This window comes from Megalops cyprinoides, chromosome 14 (assembly GCF_013368585.1).
Source record: "Megalops cyprinoides isolate fMegCyp1 chromosome 14, fMegCyp1.pri, whole genome shotgun sequence".
NCBI classification, from domain to species: Eukaryota; Metazoa; Chordata; class Actinopteri; order Elopiformes; family Megalopidae; genus Megalops; species Megalops cyprinoides.
In genome coordinates this window covers 2,345,356-2,363,558 of record NC_050596.1, presented here as the reverse complement: position 1 = coordinate 2,363,558, position 18,203 = coordinate 2,345,356, and the positions used below count along the sequence as shown (strand labels likewise).

At 41.2% G+C, this 18,203-nt stretch overlaps 1 protein-coding gene across 1 annotated transcript in view; it reads left to right on the top strand.

Moving 5' to 3' along the window:
• The first annotated feature begins 216 nt into the window (after nt 1-216).
• Nucleotides 217-18,203, top strand: part of gpr156 (G protein-coupled receptor 156) — a 36,947-nt gene continuing 18,960 nt past the window's right edge. Inside the window, exons 1-5 of the mRNA XM_036545493.1 lie at nt 217-256; nt 7,627-7,759; nt 8,999-9,118; nt 10,167-10,302; nt 15,296-15,406. Coding sequence (XP_036401386.1) covers nt 217-256; nt 7,627-7,759; nt 8,999-9,118; nt 10,167-10,302; nt 15,296-15,406 — 540 coding nt within the window. The remainder of the gene's footprint in view (nt 257-7,626; nt 7,760-8,998; nt 9,119-10,166; nt 10,303-15,295; nt 15,407-18,203) is intronic.

Sequence of the window (18,203 nt, the reverse complement as noted above, 5' to 3'; positions counted from 1 at the left end):
ATAATTAATTTCCATGCTTAGCTAGCCTGCACAGAAATGAATCACGAACTGCCAATCATGTCGCAGGAATAGAGGTGTGCATTGCGCAGTTAGGTTGTAGTGAGAGGTATAAATCCAGGTCAGCACGTGGTATTGTTTACAGACACAGTGGCTGACAGGCATGCAGTTGGAGTGGAATAAGCGAAATAAGCGACACCGAAGAAAAAAGCAGTGCCCATGACCAGCTCGAAGGACGAAAACATCGTCGACAAGACAGGTCACTCAACCTAAGTAGTTTGGAGTTATTTTGGCTATTTACAATCCAACAACAACAGAGCAGTGTGCACTGCGATCTGTGCCGAAGACACGTGCCATCAAAGACAGACCACAAACCTGCTTCATCATTTGAAACAATATCACCCGTTAGAACACACAGAAATTAAGAAATTACAGTCCCAAACGAGTGTTGTTAGTGGACCCTCGATAAGCACCAGGCCAGTACCAAGTGCGACAACCCAGCAGCAAACGATCCTATCAGCATTTTCCAGCACCGTGCCTTACGACAAAAACGAAAAGACACAAAGACATCACAAATGCAATTGCATATTGCATTGCAGAAGACATGCTTCCCATTAGCATTGTCGAAAATTACAGATTCAAGAAGCTTATCAGCTGTCACGGGGCAGCTTTAAAACCTGAGACTTGTCTTTCTTGTCCGTAACTTGTAGGGTAATGGCTTTGCTTGTTTGAAACTTGTACAGAAGATGCTGACCACAGTTGAAATTTTTCTTTAGTCTATTTATTTTGTTTACATTGTCAGCTAAAACACTTACAAAATGTGTCAAACCGTCTGTACAAAGGGATTGGCATGCTGACCAGAATTAAGATTTCTTTGTCTATTTATTGTTTTATTTACTGACATTATCCTTTAAAACACTTTTAAGCTTTGCAGTCTGAGCCATCTTACGTGTGTGCTGTATCACACTGCAGCACCTTTTCTATTAAGATATTTATTTTGTTGAGGAAAAAGGAGTGAAAAAGGATTTTACTTAATTTTACTCATGCGTATTTTGATGTTGAAAAAAGATTTTATTATTATAATTGTTTTGAATGTTCTACCTCAGATTTGTGAAATGTTCCGCTGTTTGGCAAGTGTTTGTCATGTTCTGACCATAAAGAATAGTTTAAAACCACAATTAACCGTGATGGTGGAATTGGCTGCGATGCAAGGGGCATCAGCTAAAATCTTGCCTAGCGCACCAAATTGATCAGGGCCTGGCTCTGTGGCTGGCCCCATATAAAATGTCAGGAAGGTGTTCCTGGAAAGGTTATATTTGATTAATTTTACTATTTTTCCCACTTAAAACAAAAATGGAAAAAAAATCCCAAAGAGCTATTTAAGGGGGCCCTCGTCATTACCCTCACCTCCCATAAAAAACCCTGCATAAGGAAACACGTTCATAAGTAGAAAAGCAGGAAATGTTTCTCTCTTTCTCGAGCTAGAAATAACAACAATATGGCCTTTGACAGGATGGGATTATTGTTGTGCTGAATACACAAAGAGCACATATGTACACAACACTTTGTAAATGAATTCCTCTCTCCTCTAAAGTTCGTAATATTCGTGCTGTATGCTACTGGGGTTCGCGTCAGTATTCCATCCCATCGGTGTTTATGTTGTAGAATGGGAGTGTTCTGAACTTTACTCACACCCTTTCAAAGCATAGACGCTCGTGCCTCTCCCTCCCTTGCTATCTGTCCAAACACAGCTGTTAACAGTGACACTCCCTATCAGGAATACCTCACCATGTTGATTCACATCCTAAATCGCTGTGAAGTTTTAATAACAGCTCACACTGTGGTGGCTTTCGGTGAGACACTTGCAGAAATATTTACGCTGCGGTTGGCAGTTACCATCAATGCGCGCTGCCAGGAAGAAATCTGAGTGCGGTTTGGACACTCGCGACCACGCGCGTCAAAGCCAGTCATGTTCATAGACCATTAACTTCCTCTTTCTTTGTTAATTTCGTAATGTGGCGCTTTTGGGGAAAAAAACGCCTGTTTTTGTTTCCACTGCCTGCGAGGCAAGCACGGCGGATAATAGAGTGTTTTAATGTTATTTGAGCAGCCAAAGCCTTTGTCCTATGCACCACCCTCTCCCGTGCACCACACTGTCCCCCCAAGTACACGAAATGCTCTTGTGTCTCTAAATTATGGTTCAGGAATTTTGTGTCCAGGGACGCATCTACCCTAGACGTGACTTACCACTGATTTAGGGAAACAATAGTAATGTAGAGCCAAGAATTGTCCAAATCGTTGAATGTCAGGTTGTTCTGGTAGGGTTGCTAAAATTACCACCTGTAACAAGCCAGAAGAGACATGCAAAAGATCAGCCTGACCTAACATTTACTAGTTTGTAATGCAATGTTGGGGTCGCTAGACACTAAATGTAAGCACGTTAGGACCAAATTCAGAATTTAGGGAGGTTTTTTCTGTAGCTGTTTGGTCGATACTAATGCACGAAACATTTGACGTGTATGTTCTGGGGTGTTCTCGCCATAGCACACACCCCGGCACGGCTTCCTTCTGAGCCTCTACCTTTTAATTACAGCATGCTTCCCCCCCGCCCCGCATTGCTCCCTCCGTCGCTGAAACCTCTGTCCTAGTGCCTCTTTCCAGCAAGTTCACGGTGTATAACTTGGAAACGCCGCGCTTAGGAGATGAGAGCACACACAGTTTTAAAATGTTTTGTCTCTCTGGCTGAAAGACTTCTTTCACTATGTAACAAAGGCTGGCGTAGAGAATAAAGAGGAGCTTTGTTTCGTTTTGTGAACTTCCAGGGATGGAGTAATGGATAACGGAGAAGCGTCGGAATTATTCACGCGCCCGTCTGACATTAATCACCCGGCCCTCTTTCCATATGCTTTTCAAAGGTTCGTTTGCTTTCCTCATTCTCGTTTCCCTGTCATCTGTTACTTCATGAACTCAGTACTCTCCAGCAGATCAAGGAGAAGTTTATTACCATTATCGTGTATTGTTTCTGTATTTCTGTAAAGCCATGTCGTTTTTAAATCAGGTTTAGTTTATCAGGAAGCCTTCAGTTTGAAGTATCACGATGTGTATAACACAGAGCACATTACATTTACATTGGCATTTGGCAGGAATTATTTAATTCCGTTCCGTGGTTCTTTTAACATTTTAGGGATGATTACTAATCAGTGCAGTTTACTATGTGCATGGAATCCGAAAGAGAATGCACAAACAACCGCATCAGATTCGTGTTTTTGCATATCGAATATATTACGTTCATTCAGAGCGAATGACACGTTCTACATTTACTTGCTTATTTAAATCAGCAGACGCACACCCTCTGATTGTTGCAATTTAAAGTGTAAATGAATGTGAAAATACATCCATCTTTTAATAAACTCAAATTTAGTATGCCATTGTACAGTTTGTTTAACTCACACTCTCTTCAACACTCAATGAATTGATTTGTGGGCCTCGCGTGAAGGGGGTAAAACCAATAACTTGCATTCTTACACCTGATCAGCTTAGGTTCAAACGCTAAACGGATTACACTGTGGAGAGGAATGTTTCGATATTATCCCCCAAGCACTGGTCATGCTTTGTCCGTTTCAAATTAATTGGAGCGTTTCAATCATTGCTCTTAATTTGGAGTGTGCCAAGAAAAAGAAATACATGAAAGAACAGAGGAACGAGAAGAACAACTTAAGAGGAATTATATGAATATGCATGTTGTTGAAAATTTGTGATTTAATTTATGTGAAAATGAGGATATATGTGTAGTAATGAAGTATTGAGAAAAATGTATGAGGTCTACCTTCAAAGTGAAACTGCACTTTACAGGAAACGTTCATTCCTTTTGTTTTGCGCCCAAGGTCAGTTTAGAAATTATTTCGCGGTTTTTAAGATACTTAAAAGAAAAATAGCTAGACAATAATTAAGGTACTGAAGTAACCACTAGGTGAATCTCCGGTCCTAGCTACAGGCCAGTAATGAATCCGTGCAATATAATATCACAAAATGTGAAAATAACACTGTAAATGCATATGTCTGGTGATAATTTGCTAAGCTACAGGCAAAGACTGAGTGTCAAAGATACAGTCGTAATCTTACAGGCATTACTTGTGCTATTATTGATTTAAATTATTTCAAGGAATTACTATTATTATTTAATAGCATCTGTATTTGCCCAGTTTAAAAGCTGACATGCCGCTATATACAGTATCTGAGATTGAAAGCGGCTTTCAGTTTGTAGTCTTGACAGCGTGGGTGTGTAAAACATTCTCCAACCTGTGGCTGTCAGAGGGGCCAGGAACACAGATGGGGTAGGTCAGGGGTTCTGCTGTACGTTTGATTCTGGAAAAACGACAGTTGTAGAATAACAACTGAAAGAACAACGCCGTAGAACCTTTGTGGCGCAGGCTCCTCCGTGTTGAACTCCACTGACACCGTCCTTGAGGTTTCCAGTATAGGACTTGCCCGAAATGATATTACAAAGCCAGCGGCAGGGTGGCATGTGTGCGCTGCCCTTGGCGTCGTCGTGACAGTTTGATTAAATTAAAATCGAGACTTTTCATATAAATGATTGTTCTACAATTTGCGAAGAGGAAATACTGCGTTGACCTGGCTGTGCCTGCAGGAAACTCTACTTACGTAGCTCAAGTCGGAAAGATGACGACATTTCATGGGGGATTGGAAAGGAATTGCAGGCAATTCCAAAACGTGTAAAAAGGGAATGCTGGGCTCGCTTATAAAGCGCGCGCGCACACACACTTGTGCTGATATTGACCAAGTCTAAAAACAGAACACGGAGGAGACACCTGAAATCTCATCATTGCGCTGGAATCTCATTTTACTTGAAATCTCACATCGAAATTTGTTATCCTTGAGATATCTAATGTTAAGTCATTTCTGTTACCTGAGCTCTGATGGTGTTCCAGCAACAGCTGCGACACACTGACTCTAATCTTTCTCTGCTGCCCCAGGATTTGCCTCCTCACCTCTACAACTGACACCCCACTTCCCAAATACTCACATACCTAGCAAAGGCCTGAATGCTTTTATGCATTAATTGTTTATATGCAAATGTTATACTTCTACCTACTATGTAGCCAACACGGTCTACTTCAGGCTATGTTGGCTACACCTGTACACTAGAGCAAAGATGACCAGAATAACATATTGTGTACAAGGGATGTGCAAGACAAACAGATTATCTCAAAACACTTACCTCAAGGGAGTGACTTAATATCCTGAAGGAACAAAACCTATGATGACGAGTTGTTCCCTCAAAATAATTAAGTCGTGATATTAAGGTGTTCCCTTGAGATGTTTAGGTGTTCCCTCCAGATACAGAGCTCATTGCCTCAAGATACATATTTTTGTACATGTCCCTGTAGGGGTTCCACAGTAAAGGTAGGATGAGGGGCAATATTTAGCTGCTCAACTCCACCTCCATGAGAGCAACACTTAAATACAAAGCAAGGCAATGCGTCTGTCACCCCAATCAATTCACAGCTGCACTTAAAAAGACTTCACACAAAGTGTGTTAAAAATACAGGATCCCGGACTTGTATCAGACAATGTATTTTATTTCAAAATATAACCAACTTCAAATATTGCCATGACAAACAAATGTTTCTTTAATTGTTTTTTTTTTTGTTGACCTGCTGGAGCCAGACCACTAAACCAATAACAATTATGTGTGCTAGAGAGTAGAGAGTGTAATGTGTCTGTCTGTAATATGAGGTACATGTGTTAGCATTTGGTGCTGCATAAAGATAGCTTGCATTACAAAATGCAATGTGTCCACTTCCTACACATGCTGCCTAAGAGGCCACGGCCAAGAAATTACAACTTGGCAGTTTTTAATACCCAAAATAGCAAATCCGCAGGATTCTTTTTAATTTACCAGAGAAGACACATTCAAATGTTAGATTCACTCACCAGCCAGTGTGACACAAGCCAAATACTCAAATGCTGGAATATCTCACCCCCATGCTGCAGTTTTAACTGCTGTGGGATCAACTCCTGCCTGTTTTCTGGGCATTACACTGACATTGCTGATGTACCCTCAGGCATGGTTCTGTACAGCTCCAACAAGCTAGACAATGTAAGTACCTACAGCACCTGTAGATAAAGGCTTTGGCTTGCCAAGTAATAATGTCTGTAACTATTAATAACCCTCTTCTGCCAAAAATGCCCTCCTCTGTCATGTTTTCCCGTATGGCTAGATGGTACTCTGCCACTTGCAGACAGAAGCATGTTAACTCAAAGAGTTACAAAATAGACTGACAGATCACTGAAAGAGCTTATTTAAAGGGGCATGATTCAATGGGTGGGCTTAGGCAGATTTAAAGTTTTGATTTATTGATTGATTGCATAATGTCATTTGAGTACTGTGTTTTATCAACTTTGGGATCTTGGGAACCAAGATCTAATTAGCTAGCTCACTGAATGTCAGGGATTGTATTACCCATAATTCAGTGTGGGTGGTAATGGATGGTATTGCCCATAATTCATTGATATTAATCTCCCAGCACCTGTGGCATTTACAGTTTTTACCTCTCATTATAATCCCTCGTCTTACTGATTTCTGAGTGGATCATTTTATGGAAGTGAGAGGGAAGTGGAGATGAGGTTGATGTAACTGTGATGAGAACATGACCATTCATCTAGCAAGCTGGCAGATAGCTCCCCAAACAGTTCCTTGTTTAGCAGATATAAAGCAATCAACCATCTGGCAGGAAGACTTCCTCTTCTCTCTCTCTCACTCTCTCTCTCTCTCTCTTTCTCTCTCTCTCTCCCCCTCCCTCCCTCTTGGTGTCTCAAAGTAATTGCTAAAATGTTTAATATCGCCTCCTTGTGGTAGGTAGTGATCACATTTTACACTACTGGAAAAGGGAAAATCTCAGTATTTACATTAGTTTTATGCAAAAACTCAAACATATTTCCTGAAACACTATCTCTGTTCTTAAAACAGTGACAACAGTAATGCAAAATATATTAATGACAAAATATAATTTCTGATTGTATATACACAAAATGCAAATGTTAAGCATGTTTTTGCAAAACTATAAACACATGCCTCTGCAATACACACAAAAATTAATCAAGTCTTTTTAACCAAAATGGATTATAGTGTTTTTGCAGTTTTGCAGCATGTGCAAACCCCACAACAGTATCATTGGCTTGGCAAAATAACTCATTTCAGTGGTAGAAGGCCCTAAGACACTTAAATGTTTAGCCCAAGTTGGAAGAGCAAATTAACCTGTCAAACAATAGTGTGACATAATGGAAAGCTCTCTTTGTCATTGTGTAAAGAAAGGCACCCAGAATACCAGCATCAGTATGATACAGTCAAACACGAGTGCATGTTCCTTTACCAAATGGCTAATTGATACTGGTGAACCAAGAGTTACTGGAATTATATTCTGTATGCATAAAGTGTTGTTATGTGTTGTACACCTGTTTCTACGTTAGAGTCCTGATCACACCACCATACTGCAGCCTCTTTCTGCATGTTAGAGCCCTGGTCACATCCCCACACTATGGCCTGGTTTCTGTGTCTTAGGGCCCTGATCACATCCTCACATGTCCCCTGTAGGATGACTGTGTGAGGACGGGCCTTGGCGCCAGCCATGAACTGCAGTGTTGAGTGTAAGTCTAGCAGCTGCTCCATTGACCCAGAGATTGACAGCCAGGAGGCCTGGGGAGTCCTGCAACAGCTCTGCAGTTTCACCCCGGTAAATATGCATGCTCTCTCATACACACACTCAGACACACATGTGCACACACATACACGCATGCACACATACACACACTCACACAGACACACACACTATCTCTCTCTCCACTGATGTTGTTTCATATATGCATGCACACAGTTTCAATGCAATGCAATGCAACACAACACAATTGTTTGGACACATTTCTGAAAACTGCAGTTTTTCACAACTGTTTACTCATTCTGACTTGCACACAAAAATTAGAAGTTGAAATTCACGCATTTCATGTGAAATCGTTTTGCAAAACTAAGCACATTTTACTTGTAATCAATCATATTGCAATTGCAGTTCACTCTTAAAACTTTACGTTCACCTGCAAAAAGAATGACTCTTCATAAAGGAAATCTCTTGTGTTCACATGAAAAACACTGCAGTTCAAAATTGTGAATTTCTGTCATCAATTGGACACCCTCAGTCCGCACAGATGCAAAGACCAGATGCTTTAATTATTCAATCAACAACCAGTGCACATTCTACATTAAGTACATGTTCATTGATGATGTTGGATTATATTTCACTAAGTAGAAGAGGCATGGAAGGAATCTCATGGGCCATTGTGCCATCACCTTGCAACACTGGGGCCATACAGTACAGCACATCTCCCAGGGGCTCCTCCATCACCATGCCACACTAGGGTGTCTACTCATCCAAACACAGCTTGTAATGTTGGTGAGACTCTCTTGCCTAAGAACAGAGACATGAGAGATAGTCTACAGAGACATAGTACTGTATATGCTTATTTTTCTTTTTCTTCTTTTTGTGTTGAGTTGTAAAGTGTCTACTGCAATTAGGAATAAGAAAACAATCTCACTGTGTTTCACAGAGTTAGACTGTGTGTTATATCATTTGGAACAACAGGCCAATGTACATAAATCGTACATTACAACACTGAAAAAGCAACAACATACAGTTGGCTGTTTTTTGTGTTTTGTGCTTACAGTTTTGAGAACTGTGACAGAATTTGAAGAAATATTTCTAAACACTTTAGAAAAACTGTAAATGGTTTTATGTCATTTGTATAGAATTGTGCTTAATGTTTTGCAAAAAAATGCATAAACGTGCTTTATATTTGCAGTGTGTTTAAGCAAATAAGAAATGAAATATGGTCCAGCAGAACAGTCTGTAGCAGTCCACTGTAGTGCCCTTTGCTAACGGTTGCAGTCATTGCTTCTAAGAGGTGTTGCTGTCACTGGTATGCAGAGCAGGGAGGTGCAGCGAAGGCCTCTCTCTTCCGTGCTGTGTGCAGTGGTCTGGACCCTGCTCTCCTGCGGGATCATGCTGGCACTCTTCTTTCTGGGCTTTACCCTGCGCTTCAGGAATAACAGGTACCAAGCACACTACACCTGACTGTACCATTGAACAGTGTGTGGGGGGGGTGTCATTATTGAACATTGACTGTTTTCATAACCCATGTAGAACTATGAGCGGAACACTCATCAGCTGGCAGAGGAGCTGAGTGCAGTGCTTCTGCCCAAGAGTTGCTTTCATGGAAATAGCTGTATGGCAGGGAATTATGGAAGGGGAAATGTTTATTGTTTTCTACATTTATTAACTGCATTGTAATTTACTATTGGCATTTGGTAAGTTGGTGTAGGTATCATCACATTGAACTACTTCTGATTATACGGTACATGTACCGTGACCAAGAACTTGGCTGGTGTCTTTTGACATTGACATTCAGCTCTGGTTCATACTTCTGTGTGTGTTCTGTGCTTTAACTGAGAACATTGCTTCTGCCAAGATATGCATGTCTGGAGACCACCCTCCAGCCCCTCAGTGGAGCTTCAGAATTTACTGTGTTTTCTCAGTAATCTTATCTGTCATGGTTTGCACTCAGAAAAAGAAAAGGTCAAGTAAGGACTATTCTGGTCTTGAGGGCTTATGAATTTGAAGGCCTTCCAAGAACCTCACTAATAAACTCTCCAGTGATACAGAGAGGGACCTCCTGGGAGCTTTGAATTCTGCAGAAATTCCACCATCCTGGTCCTGGTGTTGGTCCTAGTACTGTCTCTCTCTTTCTTTCTCTTTCTCTCTCTTCCTGTATTTCTGGTCAGTCCCAGTCCAAGGTGACTCTGTGCATTTGTCTGTTTGTCTCTGTCTTTCACTATCTCTCTCCCTGTGTCTCTCTCCCATGTTTCTCTCTCACCCAGTCTTAGTCATTTGTCTCCCCCCTCCAGTCTCAGTCCTTTGTACCCCCCCTCCAGTCTCAATCCTGTGTGTGTGTCTCTCTCTCAGCCTCAGTTCTGTCTGTCCATTTCTCTATCCCCTTCTCTCAGTTCTGTCTGTCTGTTTCTCTCTCTGCCAGTGTCAGTTCTGTCTGTCTTTTTCTCTGTCTCCTGATCTCAGTCCTGTCTGTATGTCCCCCTGCCTCAGGATAGTGAAGATGTCTAGTCCGAACCTGAATGTACTGACCCTTTGTGGGAGTGTGCTGACCTACAGCAGTGGCTTCCTGTTTGCCATTGAGGAGCGCTCATTGCTGCCAGGAACCAGCCCAAAGACAATACTGCAGGTACCACACACACATACACAGACACACACACACACACACACACACACACACACACACACACACACACACACACACACACACACACAGACACACACACTCACTTAGACTTTCATACACAGACACATACATACACATACCAGGGTTTCCATTATCCGGTAATTACCGTTTTTTGCCTGGTAAAATTTATTAAATTTAATAAGTTGAAACTTACTGGTCAAAATGTCTGGTAATAACGCTCATACAAAACGAAGGCTATTTATTTATTTAGCTATTACGATTGCTTATTTATGAGTTCAGCGAGCTGTAACCCGACTGGACTACACTGGCTAAAATTGCCTGTGTTCTGCCCGTGTCAAGCGTGCCAGCAGAGAGGGGCTTCTCTCTGCAGAATCAGCTGGAGGAGGAGAGAGTGACGTGGTTTATGCGCATTGCAAGCTCCAAAGACACTTTGGACACATTTGATTTCAGGTCGACAGTAGAGGACTTTGCCGCAATGAAAAAAAGGAGAAAATAAAATGTTACCCAGTAGCCTATAGGCTACATTTGATGCCATGTAGGACTAGCTACAGGCTACAGATTACAGATGTTTTGTAATAGCCTACATTTTAGCGGCTAATGTTGAGGTTTTGCTCAATTGTTACTGTTCGTTTTGCTTAATCGTTACTGTTCATTAAATAGTCAAACTGATTTGAGGTCGTTGTCATTCTTTCATCTATCTAGGTGTATTATATTTTCATTTGTAACATAGACTGTTATTGAAACATGACCGGTAAGTTTCAAATTTTTCCGGTAAAATAAATTCTTTCAAGACACCGGACCGGCAAGAAAAAATCCTAGCGGAACCCCTGACACATACATGTACATATGTACACCCACATACGCATAATCAGTTACACACACACACAGATACAAGAATTACATATACAATGAATTACTAGTGACACACGAACATGAACATATTCATGATTATAAAATGATGGTAACTGTATTTTGAAAAAAGTGGGGGAAAATTTACATTTTTCTGAAAATGTAGGGGAATTGCCCCCCCCCCCCCCCCCCCAACCCCGACTCACTAGTGCACTTTAGAAGTCTTTAGACATCAGGCAAGTGGCCAAACTACTAAAGAATGGTAGTAAACATGTAGTTTAGTGGCTATCATGACTAAACCTGAAAGAATGGAATTTGGCCTTGTATAAAACAGACATACTGCAGTGCTTTCCACTAATTCACAGAAATGTGACACTGCAAATAATGTTGCACAACATCTCACAGGACATGCACTTAGCGGCTACTGTGCATCTTAAATGTCCTTTTTCTCTCTGAGGGAAACCCACATCCTAAGGAATGCTAGCTACAGTATTTAAACCACACTACATCTGAGCTCAAGTGCTAAAATGGATGATAAAAGTGGATGGATGGATATGAAGGATACAACAAAGGGTGATAACACACTGAAAGTGATAAGTGCTGCAATGCAATCATTATATTCCAGAGATACAGGCCTTACAAAGTTTCTTATAACCAGTTTTTATATGCAGTTTCATATAGTCAGTGTTATATGCAGCTCCTTAGAGCCAGTGTTCATATACCCAGTTTCTTATAGCTGGTGTTGTTTATATGCATTTTCATATAATTTTCATACGTAGTTTCTAATAGTGTTTTCATGTGCGGTTTCTTGCTGCCAGTATGTTTATATGCAGTTTCTTATAGTCAGTGTTTTTATACACAGCTTCTTATAGTGAGTTTTTTTATGCAGTTTCTTATATCCAGTGTTTTTTATACAAAGTTTCTTACAACAAGTGTTGTGTACATGCAGTTTCTTAGAGTCTATGTTTTTATACATAATTCATGTTTTCATATGCAGTGGCATGTGGACTATGTTTATATACAATCCCCACTGGACTGTTGCTAAGGAGTCCAGACAGGAACAGTATAGGGGACCAGTAAGGACAGTCTCTTGTACATACTGAAGTCCATTGGAGGAAACATTAAAATTGTAGTTTAGAATGTGGCATTTCACCTTTCCCCTGTCCTCCAGGCTCAGAAAATGCCCTGCCCCTCTATTCCACTCACCCACATATGGGCCTCCTGCTCCCAGCTGCATGCAGATCCCATGATGCATAGTATGATATAGTGCTGCGCTGCTAGGGCACATGTGAGGGCTCAGGCTGCATCATTAACGCTACAAGCCACTGCTGCCACATCAGCCAGCAGGGTTGCAAACTGCAGAGATAATGCTGTTGCTGGCCTTAGCCTCACAACACTTCCAAAAGGCTTTTCACACTGCATTTAGCCCAGGGCTAAAAGCATTCTTAGAACCTTCTTAGCCCCAGGCTAAGGGAGCTGTTAGTCCCAGGCTAAGAAAGCTTTCACACTGGCACAATCCTGGCACATTCCCAAGTGGGCTAACCCCAACTTTAGCCTAGGGCTTGCTGGCCCTGCTCCGGGGCAGGGTTAGCCCCAAGTTTGCGGGGTTGTCCCCTAAAAATCGACTAAACACGGGGCTAAAAGGTGCCAGTGTGAAACGGGGCTAAAGTAAACAATGGTCCAGGCATGGAGTGGCCATCAGGAAGTTCAGGAATTTTCCCAGTGGGCCAGTCTTGTGAAGGCTGCAGGTGATGATGAAGACAGTGGCGAAGAGGCAGAAACATCAAAGAGGAGTGAGCAGGGAGCAGGTGCTTTGTCATGCTTACATGCTATGTGCTGTGAACTAGCTAAATGAACTAACTAAAGAACAAAATGTTTTTGTTAACCTTGGGGTTTCAATGCTAGAGTCCCGCTGCAGGTTTGACCATCTCCAAGGTTTAACTAGTCAGACTGCACAAACGTTTAGAGAAGTTGACGCTAAATTTCCCTAAACTGTTTAAAAAAATGGTCATCAACTTCGACTGTAAATGGGTAACATAAACATGTAAATCTGATCATTTTCTTCTACACTACTCATCAATTCTTTTTTGCATTATAGCCTATAAAGCATATAATATTTGATAGCCAGCCCAGCAGTAAAAATGATTTGTTAAATACTTACTCTACAACTAAACAAACAGTTTACACGTTTTACACAAACATGCACTCTACTCTTCAGAAAGGAAATCACAAACAAAAACTATTGTGAATATAATATGCTTTGTGTGATATTTTGTAAATATGATGTTCCTTCTGTGAATTTAGTTTGCTGTAAATATAGTGTGCTTTGTGTGAATATGTAGTGTGATTCACTATAGGCTATTCACACTGTGTGCATATAGTGTGCTCCTGTGGATAGAGCCTGCTGGTTCCAATTTAGTCCTGTGTTTTTGCAATATGATTCTGATAACAAAAGCAGGCTATTAAGTCAAATTAGGTGTCAGGTGATCATTACATTAATTCAACTAAAATTTTTGCTTTCTGTGCACACAAACATGGGGAGGAAAACCTTGGAAAATTAGATTCATCGTTTTACATATTAGCCTAACACAAACAATACAAATTAACAGATTGTGTTTTCTTTTTAATTAATGATTCGTTGATCGACAAACAAGTTGTGTCAGTGCGAAGTTGGTGTGTCAAATTGGGGCCGCTTGACAGGCTGCTTTTTGTTGCCAGTCCACCCCTGCAATGGACTTTTTGTTGTCCAATCACACGACTTCTTCGCACATCATTACAATACGCGCGTGCTCTATGTTGTTATTTATAACTACTACTAACCGAAACCGGCAACATTCAGATGTACCTAGCAACCTAGCTAACTTAAAACAACAATAATATGTCTGTAAAAGACTTAAAAAGATCAAATTGGTCGCAGGCTGAAGTGGCATTGTTCCTGAGTTTGTGGTCGGAAAAGTCCGTTCAAGACAAACTAGATGGAACATGCCGCAACAGAAAGGTTTTCCACCATCTGTCAGTGAAGCTAACCGAGGCAGGTTTCAATAGCACGCCGGAACAACTCAAACAAAAGCTAAAAAAATTAGGGTTTCAACACCGTTCTCACATAAAGCCCTGCTAATGGCGACATTTTAACGTTGCTGCTTGCTGTTAAAGAGTAGTCACGCGTCATTCTAGAATTAGTCGTGTGTTCCAACAGACATTTAACCCAGGGCTAGTAGAGGTGCAGTGTGAATCGTATAGCCCCGGGCTTATGTTAACCCTGGGTTAACAATGTGTGTGTGAAAAGGGGCTAAGGTTGGTGGAAATATCAATACCTATGTATCTAATGTTGCCTGACGTGATGTTGGAAAGGAAGTTTCTGAGTCACAGTGCTCCAGTCCTCCCCACTGAGTGTTAAAACTGTGGATCTGGTCCAGTTGACAGAGTACACTGATATTTCTGAGACTGCATTTATTAAAGACTTCAGGTAGGGCTGTTATTTGGTTTTGCAGATATATGAGAATATCATCTGCATATAAACTCATTTTGGTCTGTATTCTGCTGATGTTATTGTTATGGTGGAGAGCAACAGCAGGGGGTTCAATGAATATTGCGAATAATGCAGGGGAGAGTGAATATGCCTGTCTTGTGCGACGGAGCAGTTTCAAGTACCGTGAAGTGAGGCCATTAATGATTATTGATACTGCTGGTAAGTTATACAGGATATAAACCCACTGAACAAATGAATCTCTGAAACCAAATCTGTCAAATACTTAGATTTTTTCTTTTGGATATACTCATTAGACTTTTCTGATGATTTTGTCAGACTTGTGTGTGTCATGTGTGTGCATGTGCATATGTTTGCGTGTGCGAGTGTGTGTGCATGTGTGTGTGCATGTGTGTGTGGGAGTGCATGTGCTTGTTGGTGCGTGCATGTGTGCGTGCCTGCGAGTGTGTGTGTGTATGTGTATTCATCAGGCTGATCACACAGACCTTTCTCACTACATTGTCTTCACCCTTCACCCTTCAGCTTCACCCTCTCATTGCCCACTTCAGAAGATGTTGGATTGGGGCGAGAAGACTGAAATACTCATAATACCACTGGGTGCTGTGGGACATGCTGATATTGCTCTACTCCTCCTCCCAGGCTCGTGTCTGGACTCTGTGTATCGGCAGCTCTCTGGTGTTTGGACCCATCCTGGGAAAAACCTGGCGGCTCTACAGAGTGTTCACACAGCGCGTGCCAGACAGGAGGGTGGTAGGTGCTGCTTTCTCCTTTTCCACGTTACATTAGCCTGGGCAGTTATTTTGGTTGCCTGTCTTCAGTTTCTGCCAGTTCCATGTAACCATTCTGTTCTCGCTGAAATGTGTTACTATAAACAATTATATTCCTCTCCTTTCCTTTCTGTGTCCGTATGTCAATCTTACATTATCATGTGGAGTTATTCAAGTTGTTGCGTAGCTCAGTGATGGAAGATACCAAAGGCAAGATACTTTGGGAAAAGGCATAGCCCTCTCAAAAGCAGATCCAAATTAACACATATCTACCATTGTTACCACTGCTCTACCACAGAAGAAAGTTCAAAGGAGATAGATGGGTAAAGTGATCAGCCGTCAGAGAGAGAAAGTGAGAGAGAACAAAAGCAAAAAACAAAGAGAGCGCAAGACATCCAGAGAGATCCAGCTTCAACCAATCTGTCACTCTTTGAGATAGGGGTAGAAAAGTAGGGAAAGGTAAAGAGACATCCATCTTCGCTGGAAGTGGAGCGAGCAGGGGTGGGGGCAGAGGGTGCGGCTTCCCCAGGCCCACGGTTCTGCCCAGTAACAAAGGAGCCCACCTTGGGCTCAATCTGCTACTGAACATGCATTTTCGTTGTTTAGTTTAATATTTTGAATAAAGTTTGTGTGTCTTGATTGCTGCAAAAAAATAAAGTCAGACTGAGGGCATAATGGTTTCGACCGACCTCTAGCCAAGGGCGTTACTGTGTCTTCAATATTGGGGGGGGCAGGGACAGAGACTGTTCACTAGCATTGTACCTCATATAACCCACTTCCGGCCCAGTGCCTCATCTATGACTTCATTATATCTTTTAAACATCAGATATTGAAATGACAGTCATTGATGCACCGTTTGAAAGTTTGTAATGTCCTAAATCGAATAAGACCGCACACGAAGGTCAAGGCTATTCACAATAGTAACTGGTCTGTTGTTCTCACTTATAGGCTTTTCACACTGCATATTCTTAGCCCAGGGCTATCCTTAGAGATAGAGTTGACCCTGGGATAACTTAGCCCCTTTTCACACACACATTGTTAACCCAGGGTTAACATAAGCCCAGGACTATGCGATTCACACTGCACTTCTACTAGCCCTGGGTTAAATGTCCGTTGGAACTTGTGACTAATGTTTATATTCTAGAATGACGTGTGAGTACTCTTTAACAGCAAGCAGCAACGTTAAAATGTCGCCATTAGCAGGGCTTTATGTGAGAGTGGTGCTGAACCCCTAATTTTTGAGCTTTTGTTTGAGTTGTTCCATTGTCCTCGGCATAGCTTCACTGACAGATGGTGGAAAACCTTTCTGTTGCGGGATGTTCCATCTATTTTGTCTTGAACGGACTTTTCCAACCACAAACTCAGGAGCAATGCCGTTTCCGCCTGCGACCAATCTTTTTAAGTCTTTTCCGGACATATTGTTGTTTTAAGTTAGCTAGCTTGCTCTAACTACCCAGCAAACTTGCTCAACCTGCGTTGTGTAGAATACTCTGTCCCAACCAGGGTCTGCTTTCCGTCAGCACACAAGACTCTCAGGATGGTGTAGTTTATTTAGCTGCATAAAGGGTCAGCAATCGCAATGTTTGGGAAGGGCATTTAGACAATCTGGTCCTCCTAAATGAAATACATTTAAATGTAGGCTATTGTATGTATATATAAATGTATTGTTCAATGTAGGGGAGAATGGGGTTGGTTGTCACATGGGTTGGTTGTCACAGTCATTAGATCTCGGTCTGTACAGGGTGCTGTTAAAAAATTTTGAAATTAAAATTTTCAGAATTTGGGTCAAAGGTCACCTACTAAGACATCCAAGCAGCAAGACATTTGACATTGAGGTGAGAGGACTTTTAGTGTTTTTCATATCAAAATGTAAATATCCAGGTCTTCAGTATATGTCTTCTAATTTCTTAAACATCGATACATCGATAATCTTTACTTTATTATCGAAGATAATAAAGTACTGATTCAGACCTACAAAATGAAGCATCACTTGCCAAGATTGACCAAATATTTTGGCCGTAATGCTCAATAGAACATCATGACTTTGCAAACCACACTTCTGTGAAATCAGCCCTTTTCTCTTCTGCTGTCATTCTCACCTACCCAGCTGTGACAGACAAGCTATCCCAGTATGCAATTGACTATGAAAGGCTGGAGGACTAATGGCTGCTGATGGTTGGAAAATCCTTGCCATTGTTCATTGTGGGTGTTTCGCAATTGTTTCAGCCACAGTGTTTCTCTAGGCACATGAAAGAAGAGCTATGATACTCTGAATTTGTGAATAAGAAACTTTTATTGAAATGCTAAAGCAATTTATAATAAAACAGTTATTACCATTAAAAAGTGTGAAGGCAGAGCTACAATTCAGATATTTTTTTCTTAGCTACGCTACAAAATGTGGTTTTTAGCTTTGCTGTTAGCCAAAAACTCCAGTGGGGGTTGCTTGTCAAATTCTCTTTGGGGTTAGTTGTCACATGTGGAGCCCTTCTCAAATAGCCACCCCAAGGGGACATGGCTGCAATGCATCCTGTGCAAGCAGTGGGCACACAAGGACTGCACACCTGGACAGCCAGTGTATATTTGTCAGAATTGTGAATCTGAATGTGAGAGTGACTGACATAGGGACATAGGTAGTAGAAGTTAATGATTAGTTAATGATTAGGAGTTTTACATTAAATATTAAATATAATTAAATGAAATATTATTGTTCTTTGTATTGTTCTTTATGTTGCATATAAGGATAAAATACATTTATCAGAATGATTTATACTGTTTAAGTT